This window comes from Perognathus longimembris, chromosome 3 (genome assembly GCF_023159225.1).
Source record: "Perognathus longimembris pacificus isolate PPM17 chromosome 3, ASM2315922v1, whole genome shotgun sequence".
Taxonomy (NCBI): Eukaryota; Metazoa; Chordata; class Mammalia; order Rodentia; family Heteromyidae; genus Perognathus; species Perognathus longimembris.
Genome location: NC_063163.1, coordinates 49767812 through 49779141, shown reverse-complemented (window position 1 = coordinate 49779141; position 11330 = coordinate 49767812). Strand labels below are relative to the sequence as shown.

Genomic DNA, 11330 nt, shown 5'->3' with positions numbered 1-11330 from the left:
CCAATATAGTTGATGAGCATACATGCAAAAATGCACCAAAAGTATCACCAAGTTGTCTAATTCCAAACATTTCCCTTACACTTTCTCTAAACGATTACTCCTACATCATCTAAACATCCTTGTGTGAATGGGGTTATTAATTTATTACAGAGCCATACACTGCCTTCCCTTCCAATAGGTAAAACAGGAAAACTGACTAGATAAAGAGAATGAGTACACTTAATGAAAATATCTACTTATTGGTTTTCTTTGGGATATGGCAAGATCTTTCCCATGATGGAATTAGCCAAGACAAAGGGCCAACCTATCATCAGGAACTGGTAGAAATGATAGTTACTTACCATTGTCATTTTAATGTTTCTCATTTGCCGTTCCTTTTCAAACATTTTCCTTGTATTTAATGAAAATGTATTTGTGATGTAAAGAACCAAGCTAAGCGTTGGCCATGCATCGAGAAAGGAGAATTGCAAATGCCAGGCCAGCTTGGGATACATAGAAAGAACTTGTCTCCAAAATTTTAGTTCATTCATTCATTTTGGAAGAAAATTGTCCATGCACAAATACACAAGTTGGAAGAAGCCCAGGTCTAACTCCATCCTCCACTCCATTATTTTCCAGTAGTCCACGTTTGCTTCCATTAACTGTCAACTATTTGCTCCAAGTTGTGACAGTATGGTATTTCTCCCTCCCCCCATCTCAATAAGTTTAGAATTAAAATATCATTATAGAAGGAAGTTTGGGGTAAAGTGCCATTTTAACTAGGATCCTGACGCCAAAAAATTTTAACATCCCTCAGGGCAATCTCATGAAATTCCTGTGAACTATTTTAGGTAGGGAGGCCAGTTCCGCATGCCGCAGTCACCCGGCAGTGGAGTGGACAGGGTGGCGGAGGAGAACCACACGTGCGCAGTCAGTGCCTAGGCTCCGCTAAGCCCCGCCCCACCGCCACGAGCGTACAGACGCGTGACGCGTCGTCTGCGACCGCGCCGACGCAGTCCAGGCGCCTTCAAGGAGCCGGCGACGCGTTCTTTACTTGGCTCGGAGTCGGATCCTTCAAGTGCAGAAAGCCCGGGGTCGCGGACCCCGCCACGTGCCAGCAGCACGGAGGTGCACGGTGTCTCCGAGAGTCCGGGGCCGGGCTCCGCTGGTGGCGTGCCGCGTCCCGGGGCCCCGGTCCCTGCGGCGGCCGCCAGCCTGGCCGCAGCCCCCGTGGCGGCGCCGGCCTCGCAGTTCACACTGCTGGTGATGCGGCCCTGTGCGGGTCCCGAGGAGGCCGAGGGCTGCCTGAGGCAGGTCCCGGCCCCGGCTCCCGCGCGGGGCGGCGGGCCGTGCAAGCCCCTCGGCTACCTGTGCGAGGTGGCAGGAGAGGCGGAGGAGGAGGCGGCGGAGGACGATGCGGACTTGCTGGACACTTCCGACCCCCCCGGAGGAGGCGAGAGCACCGCCAGCCTGGAAGACCTGGAGGACGAAGATGCCCACTCGGGGGGCGAGGGCGGCGGCGGCGCCCGGAGGCGGGGCGGCGGCGCCAGCAAGACCTGCACTTACCAGGGCTGCAGCGAGACCACCAGCCAGGTGGCCAAGCAGCGCAAGCCGTGGATGTGCAAGAAACACCGCAACAAGATGTACAAGGACAAGTACAAGAAGAAAAAGAGCGACCAGGCCCTGAACTGTAGTGGGGCGGCCACCTCGGCCGGCAGCGCTAGCAACGTCAAAGTGGAGGTACCTGCGCCATGCTGGGGAGCAGGTGGAGGGAGAAAACCCTTCAATGACTGCCCGCCTCCCCCCTTGCCCTCCCCAAACGCCATTTCCAGGAGCTGCTCTTGTGCTCTCAGAGGGGTGAAGGGTGCTTCACTGGGCCAGAGGCTGGGAGGGGTGTCTCCTGCCCGAGAAATTCGTAGGAGTGTACACAAAGCCTAATTGTGCTACGTCCTTAGGTTAAGTGAATGAGTATCACCCTGAGACCTAACCGCCAAGCAGTCATATCAAACATCTGGGATAGGGGTGGAAGGACAGGTAATAAGTGATGGCTGTGATTCACCCATAGTAGAGCTGGCAAAGAGACTTTGAACATGGATGAAATTGATGCCCTGGAGAAGGTAATCCCTTGCGGTTGTCAGTACTATATTCTCAGTCACCTGTTCTCACTCTCCTCTGTAGTACTTAGAATACTGAGTACTTTGTATTCTCTAGTACTAAGAATAGAGCTCTGTAGAGGTACTCTGTAGTACCCTCTCAACTTAAGTGCCATGTTCTTAAAATACTGATCTTACCATAATCCAGTGTGTACAGTCCGTACCATCCCTTTACTTGATATCTTGTTATTAGTGTCTGCGTTTAGTAGCCCCAAAGGAAAAAACTTGATTAACCATGAGGTGTCTCAGAAGACTTTTGAGTTTCTGTAGCCAAACTGTGTTGAAGATGCCCCAGTTCTCTGGACTTGGAATTCTGGTAGCAAATTCCCATCCCATCATTTGCTGGTTGTGTTGTTTTGAACATTCTCTTACCCTCTGTCAAGTCAGCTCTCTCCAAAGTTGGTGTTAAAATAATGCTTAGTGCTTAGTGCTTAGGGTTGCTGTGAGCATGTGAGATATTCCCCTAATAACTGTTTGCCTGGTGCCCAGCAGATAGTGAAAGTCAGTAAACTTTAGCCATTACTATTGTCATTATTAGCAGTGTACTTTGAGATTGCTACAGGATCGCATCCTGTGTGAATAATCATTCTGTGCAGGGAAAAAAAATGAATTTTGATAGAAGTGATACAGAAAATTATGTTTCAAAGTGAAAGCTGTCCTAGAATGTTTTCTAAACGTTTTAAGCTGAACTTGAACAGTTATCCCATTGCTTAAATTTTAGATATTGTGTATATTTATAAATGTACTATCCTAAATACACCTGAAATTTACAGTCACCAATGTAGTGTGCTTAACATATATTCACTAGGGTATTGAGTGACTTCTCTTTCACTTTTATTCTGTTCAGGTTTTTATTTTGTTGTTGTCATCTGTTGTAGTGCTTGAATGAAGGGCCTTGGGCTGTCCCTGGGCCTCTGTGCTTAAGGCTAATGCTTGACTACTTGAGCCACTTCCAGTTTTTGAGAGATTCATTGGAGATAAGATGGGGGGTGCCTTTTCTGCCTGGGTGGCTTCCAGCCTCGATCCTCAGACCTCAGCTACCTGAGTAGCTAGGATTACAGGCATGAGCCACTGGTGCCAAGCTTGTTCAGGGTTGGGTTTTTTAAAAAATTATTATTATTGTTGTTCAGAGTTGGGTCGTAATCCCAAATGTTGAAACTCTGAAAGACCAAAATATAATTCTGTAAAAGAAAAATTTTAAGTTCTTTAATACATTTATTTGATTAAAAAAAACATAGGTCACTTTAGGTGGTAAAATAAGCAATCATACAAGTACTTTATAAGCTTAAACACTGGTATACTAACCACAGTCACACAAGCATAATAATTTTGACCAGATGAGTTGAAACTCATAAAAAGTAGTTAAAAATGTATAGATTCATATGACACGGGTGGCAGTTCATGTACTCAGTTTTCTAATTATGGTTATCTTAAATACAGTGGCATGTCATCTTGAGTATGTAGGGGGAGCTCAGTGTAAAATGCTTACCTAATATGTGCAAGATCCTGGATTCAAAAGAACAGAAAAGAGGCTGCGAATGTAGTTAAGTTATAAAGGATTTATTCAGCACGGGAAAGGACTTGGATTCAATCAGTAGGATTGGGTGAGGAGAAAAACTGAGGTGCATCAGCACCACATAGGGAGTCACCAGAGGACTGGGATCTTAGTAAATTTTATCTTTCACAAATACAGATGTACAAAAAAGGATGTCTCCATTTATTAAGAAAAGGTCAACATTTTTACGTGCTAACACAGTTGTGCAGCAAACACAATGTTGCACAAATTCAGTGTTAGGATAATGAACTTTCACATGGTCAAATTCTAAAAAGGCATAAAATATTTACAATTGTCTAAACATCTTTACACCATTGCAAAAATGATTTACAAAGCACAGTAAATTGTGCAAAATTGTTGCTGGATGTTTTGCTTAGTTCTGAGGATTCTCTGGTGAAAAGCACAATAGTTTATTCAAAACCAAATAGAATGCCTCAAAAGTCTGTAAGTACCATAGGACAAAAAGAGTTGAAAGTTCTTTTAAAAGGGGAATTCCAACATGTTTACAAATTTGAGCCACATGACTTGAGGTTATTTCCACCATGCAGGGTTATTTCCACTGTATGGTTTCTGTGGTATTAACATTCTGAGGCTTGGGTGATGGAGGTGTTCCACAGCCAGAGTAGTTCTAGCAGTACCTTGTACACATAAAATTTAACTCTGGGAAGAAGAGGAAGAAATTATTATTGTGTTTTGTGGCTACTAGCATCTTCTTTTAAAATTTTGAGGCCTAAAATGTTTAGGGACAGAACATTTTCATAATAGCATTTTGCTTAACTTTCCATAATAAAAGAAGCAGATGGGATAATTGAGTACACTCAGATCCCAGCATAGAAAAGTCCAAGAAGAAAAACAGCCTAGATAATAAATATCCTAAATAGCACTAAGGCTTAATTCCCATGAAGCATTGCTTCATGATGAAGTATTTTATAGTTTTGTTTTTGTTTAGTAAGAATTTGGGTGCCCAGGATATAATGCAGAAGTAAGTGCTTAGCATATACAAGGCCCTGGATTCAGTCCCCATTACCTCCCCCAACAGTTTTTATTTTAGATGTGGTCATTTCATATCTTGACAGAATACTACAGTGAACTAGGATAATACTTTGCTATGGCAGAAAAGGTATTTTAAGTACTTAAGATTCTTTCGAGTGGAAGTGAGAATACACATTTGAGAGTAGGACCTCCTGACTGACTGTATGGGGGGGGGGGGGGGAGAGTATATGTATGTGCACCTGTACTAAGACACAAACTCAAGGCCTTGAGCTCTTGTTTAACTTTACTGCTCAAGGTTAGCACTGTACCACTGGAACCACATCTCTACTCCCAGCTTTATTTATAGGTAGGTAGGTAGGTAGATAGACCGATAGATAGATAGATATAAAGTTAGGTATAGTTATTGTAAAGGTGATGTACAAAGGGGTTACAGTTTCATAAGTCAAGGAATGAGTACATTTCTTCTTGGATAATATCACCCCTTCCTTGTCTTCAAATGTTTCCTTCCACTACCTTCTGACTTTTTGCTGGTTAGTTGGAGATAAGCATTTCTCTGGTTTGTCTGTCTGGGCTGCCTTTGAACCGTGGTCCTCAAATCTCAGTCTGTTGAGTAGCTAGGATTACTGGCATGAGCCACCAACACCCAGCTTGTTTGGGTTTTGATGTCTCAGGGTAGTATTACTGTTTTAGAACTTAACTGTTTTGTCTGTGCTAGCAACTTTGTACCAGTGCTTACTGGCCTTTTCCAGCTAGTTTACTATTTTCTTCCTTATAGCTTCCAAATTCTGAAAGCTTTGTTTAGCATTTGCTTCTTTAATATTTTACTGCCCCTCTATCTGGTTGTGAATTGGCAAAAAATTGATCCCCATGTCTTGTTAGCAATATATACATTGCCTCTGAGTTCATATAGTTCATCAAAGATTAGCAGACACTGTATTTTGGCCTAGATCCTATAAAGGGAGACTTTTCTTTTGTTAATATTGAAAATAGCTCACAAGTTACTCTTCCACCACCCCCTACCTTTTCCCAATATCAACATGAGGCCCTTTGAAAGACTAAAGAACTCAGGTTGAAACCCTGGGAGAGTCGTGTTACCTAAAATAACTTCATGTACTTCTCCTATGACTTAGCCAGAGGCTTTCCCAAAGTCACATGTGAAAAGTAAGAGAAGAAAGACTTGTTCAAGACTTCATTGCAGTCCTATCACCATGGGTTATATTTACAGTGTTAACTGCTAATCTTACTTGCATTTTTTATCACTTCCCACAGGAAACTGCAGATAATATACTCTCCATTGTAAAACAAAGAACAGGATCTTTTGGGGATCGTCCTGCAAGACCTACTCTCTTAGAACAAGTGTTAAATCAGAAACGACTGGTATGTGTTGGCTTCTGGGTACAGATCTATTAGTGAAAATTATTTGTCATAAGTAGAACTTAGATTCTCAAGGTTCTGGAACATTTTAGATGGCTACCAGAATTAAATCATGCCTCTTGGCCAGTACAGTCTACCATCCCAACTCCATTCATAATCTCCAGGACTGTAACTGCAGTAACTGTTTCTTCATTGATGAACCTAGCATATGTGAGCAAGGTGCCATTTCCATGTACTCTTCCTTACATTGAATTCTAATATTTATAGAATAACACTGAGGTATCATAAAACTAATATTTAACATAAAGTTATCGAAGTCAATCAGGAAAGAAGAGATTGTTCACTAAATACCAATAATTACATAGTAATTTGACACTCATACATCAGAATAAATTCTTGATGAGTCTTAAAATTTCTTTAAAATAAAATTGAGACTTTATATTAGAACTCTAGAATGGGATTTTTAAAAATTATTTATCTTTAAGTAGTTTTACAGAGGAGTTTTAATTTACCCTGTCCATTTATGTGTACAATGCATCTTAATCAATGTTACCTCCTCTACCACCACCCCATCTATCCCCTCAAGTTATCTGGTTCCATTTTTAAATATGTACATTGAGAGTTATGACTGTACTTACCCACCATTCCTCTCTCTAGAATGGGATTTACTTTTAGCTTAAAAGATATAAATCACAAAGAAATGATTAACTTAATTATGTAAAAAATGATTTCTGTCTTCAAAGATAGTGGTAGAGAGCCAGGCACTAGAGGCTCAGATCTCTGAGATCTGAGGATTGCAGTTTGAAGCCAGCCTAAGCAGGAAAGACCCAGAGACTCTTATCTCCAATTAACTATTCAGAAAAAGCCAGAAGTGGCACTGTGACTCAAGTGATAGAGCACTAGCCTTGAGCACAAAGAGGCTCAGGAACAGCACCCAGGTCCTGAGTTCAAGCCCCAGGACTGGCAAAAAAAAAAAAAAAAGTAGAGTTGGGTCTCTAGTGGTAGAACAAAAAAGCTCAGAGACAGCACCTGGGCTGAGCTCAAGCCCCCAGGGGATGGATATTTATACATATATGTATATCATTTGATAAGGAAAAATCTTTGGGCCTAATACATTGCAGTTGTCTCATGACAACCCATGAATTACTGTGCATTTACTTAATAGGACATTGGTCACTCTTTACAAATAATTTTTAATTAATTTTAGTTTTATAATAATTTAGATAATTATTTAAATAATTATTCTTTAATAATATATAATTGTTTAATATATCAATAATAATGGATGCATTAATACATATATTGGTCAATAGTTTAAAAATATTGACAGTCATTTATTTTTTGAATAAACTAATGAATAGAAAATACACTATAGGGGCTGGGAATGTAGCCTAGTGGTAGAGTGCTTGCCTAGCATGCATGAAGCCCTGAGTTCAATTCCTCAGCACCACATAAACACAAAAAGCTGGAAGTGGCACTGTGGCTCAAGTGGTAGAGTGCTAGCCTTGAGCAAAAAGAAGCCAGGGACAGTGCTCAAGCCTTTTTTTTTTTTTTTTTTTTGCCAGTCCTGGGCCTTGGTCTCAGGGCATGAGCACTGTCCCTGGCTTCTCTTTGCTCAAGGCTAGCACTCTGCCACTTGAGCCACAGCGCCACTTCTGGCCATTTTCTGTATATGTGGTGCTGGGGAATTGAACCCAGGGCTTCATGTATACGAGGCAAGCTCTCTTGCCACTAGGCCATATCCCCAGCCCTTGGCTTTTTTTATTGTTATTATTATTGTTGTTGTTGTTATTTTTATTGTTATTTAAAAATCAGTATTTATTGATTTTATTCCAGTTGTTTTGGTGTATTTCCTTTTTAATCTTCTTTTCTTTGGCTTTAAAAAAATTGTTATTATAAAGGTGATGTATAAAGGAGTTATAATTGCATAAATCAGGTAACAATTACATTTCTTTTTGAACAATGTCCCCCTCTTCCCTTGCTCTATTTTCAGGTTTTTTTTAATGCTTTTTACTTCATTGGAGTGGGGCTAGAGTTTATTTTTAATATATGTTGATACAAGTTTGTTTTTGCCCAGTCTGGAGCCTGAACTCAGGGCCTCGGCACTCCCTGAGCTTCTTTTGCTGAAGGCTAGCACTCTACCACTTGAACCACAGGGCCACTTCAGCTTTTTCTATTTATAATAGTTATACTGAAGAATTGAACCCAGGGCTTCATGCATGCTAGGCAAGCACTCTACTGCTAAGCCACATCCGTTATACAAGTATTTTATTACAGTAAAAACCACATTACCCACAGACTATTATATTTATTATCTGGTGGCAACTATATTTAAAAATACTAAATATAAAAAAAGTATTGGTTGATTTAGAGCAACCAGTCTCTCAAATTTAATATATTCAGATGTACTTATATATATGTATATTTATATCTGTATATATACAGATAAAAATCAATGTGCATTTATTCGCCTATATACACACAAATACTTTTTTTGTCAGTGTTGGGGCTTGAACTCAGGTCTGAGCTCTTTTGCTCAAGGCTAGCACTCTGCCACTTTGAGCCACAGTGCCAGTTGGAAATAAACTACTCACAGACTTCCCTGGGCTGGCTTTAGACTACAATTCTCAGGTCTCTGGTGAGCCACCAGCACCCAGCTCACAAATACAAATTTTAACTTTTTCAAGATTTAGATGAGAGAAATTTGAATTCCAGCACTGGTTTATATGTACATACAAATGTAATTGAACTCTTACTTTCACATCAGACCCCTTTTTCTTTGTCTTGCTATCATTTAAGGCCATTATTGGTTGTTTGTACTTGTATGTTTGAAAAGAGTTTGTTTGCTGGCATGTAGAAAACATTTCTTTTGTGTACAGAGCTAGCATAACACCAGCTTTCAGCCACTGTAGGTGTTAGTATTATGATGTATAGCAACATTTTATAGTTTGCAGCTTGACTATAGTGTGATATATCACCCACAAAACTGAATTCAATATCAAAGTAATTCTATCACATAAATTAATCACATAAGAGTAATGCTATCAACTTTTTTTCCCCATTTTTCTCTTCAAGTCATTACTACGAAGTCCAGAAGTGGTGCAGTTTTTACAAAAACAACAGCAACTCCTAAATCAGCAAGTTTTGGAGCAAAGACAACAGCAATTTCCAGGAGCTTCAGTGTGAAGGAGATTACCAAGAATTTACTGAAATAGATGAACATATTTTTATACTAAAAAAGAATAATGGGTGAGATATGTCAATAGAACATGAACATTTTCCTGTAAATGTATGTGTGCATTTGAGGATAAATAAGTATTGTACTTTTTGCATCTAGTTTTCCCATGATTTTTTAAATCAGTTTATCTTACTAAAATAACATTTAATTGCACTTATTTTTAAATATGTTCCTCTTCAGACACTGTTACTGAAGATATTGAAACAGTTACTTTCTGTGGAAGTCATGAAGTTCATAGGTAAACTTGAATCATCTAGGTCTCTGGAAGAGTGTGAGTGCTTTGGAGTTGTCATAGTGAGCTTGAGGACTCCTGGGTTTTAATCAGAGGGCCAGGAATACTAAGTGTTTGGCAGTGTCTGCAGTAGTCCTACAAAACTAAACATTATCTCACCTGCAATGTGATTGCATAGTGCTTCTCTTAAAGAACATTGATAGCAACTTTTCACAATAAAAGATCATCGAAGTACCTGGAATTGCTTTGCAGCTAAGGCTGGTACTGTCAGAGAGGGTGGTCTATTTCATACCATAAGGAAAGCAATCAAGGGTCCACTGCTTGTGTAAGATGAGAAATGTGCAGGTGAAGCCTGTGAGACGGATAAAGGACTTGGCTTCTAGGTTTCCGGTTGCCTATTAATGTTGCTCTCCTTTAGAGCATACCCTTCCATGTTTGAATTTGTGAACTGTATAGTTATATCTCAACTCACAAATTCCAGAACAGAATTATTTTTTATATTCATTTTTCACTAAAGAAAACAAAAAGAGATGCTTTTCAAAAAGCAGAGTCTGAAAAAAAAACACTCTAGCATCTTGTCAGTTTGTTTTAAAATTGAGCTATTTTAAGGCTATTATTCCTAAGTTGTGTTACAAATGATGGGAAATCTGGATACCTTTTCTCCTTTTTTTCCTAGGAAAATTTCAAGACAAACCTACAACTAAGAATGATGAACTAAATGTCAAGAGAGTATATCCAATATTAGGATAAGTATGTGTCTCAGGATGAACTATACAAAACTGTGTGTGGGGCTGGGAATGTGTCCCAGTGGTAGAGTGCTTGCCTAGCATGCATGAAGTCCTGGGTTCGATTCCACAGTACCATATATACAGAAAAAGCCAGAAGGGGCGCTGTGGCTCAAGTGGTAGAGTGCTAGCCTTGAGCAAAAAGAAGCCAGGGACAGTGCTCAGGCCCCTGAGTTCAAGCCCCAGGACTGGCCAAAAAAAAACTATGTGTGTCTGTTTCTTAAGCTCTGAAATATGTGTCATGTTAAAGTTAATCATAGTTTGAAGAGATAAGTATGTAGCTGGGTGCTGGTGGCTCACACCTGTAATCCTAGCTACTCTGGAAGCTTAGCTCTGAGGATCAAAGTTGGTAGCCAGCCTAGGCAGGAAAGTCTGTGAGACTCTTTATCTCCAATCATCTACTCAGAAAAAGCCAGAAGTGGTGCTGTGTCTCAAGTGGTAGAGTTCTAGCCCTGAGAACAAAGAGGCTCAGGGACAGCACCTAGACCCTGAGGTTTAAAAAAATAGCAAAGAAAAAAAATACTGATGTGTATAAAAAGAATGTTTCTTTTTATTTTTATGTTTTACTTGTGTATCTACAGAAACACCTTTGCCAGAATGACTAATTAAAGCCCACATGCTGACCTTTGACTTTTCTCATTTCCTCACTGTTCTCTTTAGTTGCTGTGCACTGAATACAGAGGGCTTCACTTAGTACTTGATACTGGATTTGGAATAATGGGAGCTTAATTAACTTGGAAAAATGGGAGCTCTAGTTAACTTCTGTGACAACAAAAATTCGCCTGATGCTTACTCCAATATAGTAAGAAGAAAGGAAAGCAAAATAGGTAGTGAGAGCTGAGTGAAATGGGACTAATTTGTGTGGCTGTAAGAACTTTGAGCTGATGAGTCGCAGTTAAATCCCTGAGTAGACTATTGATAGGCTCAGAATCTTCTCATAAAATACTTTCTAGAATTAAGTAGCTAATCATTTTTAAATTTGGATAGGAGTAGAACAATTCATCTAGGGTAAGTTTATTGA

The 11330-nt window shown here is 40.1% G+C and overlaps 1 protein-coding gene across 1 annotated transcript; it reads left to right on the top strand.

Annotated features, from left to right (window-relative positions):
* The first annotated feature begins 849 nt into the window (after nt 1–849).
* LOC125347601 (regulatory factor X associated protein) lies at nt 850–10413 on the top strand. Its single transcript, XM_048340599.1, has 4 exons — nt 850–902; nt 960–1719; nt 5950–6057; nt 9130–10413. Exons 1-4 carry the CDS (start codon nt 850–852, stop codon nt 9238–9240), a joined length of 1032 nt encoding a protein of 343 aa, XP_048196556.1. The 3' UTR covers nt 9241–10413.
* Nucleotides 10414–11330: the final 917 nt, after the last annotated feature.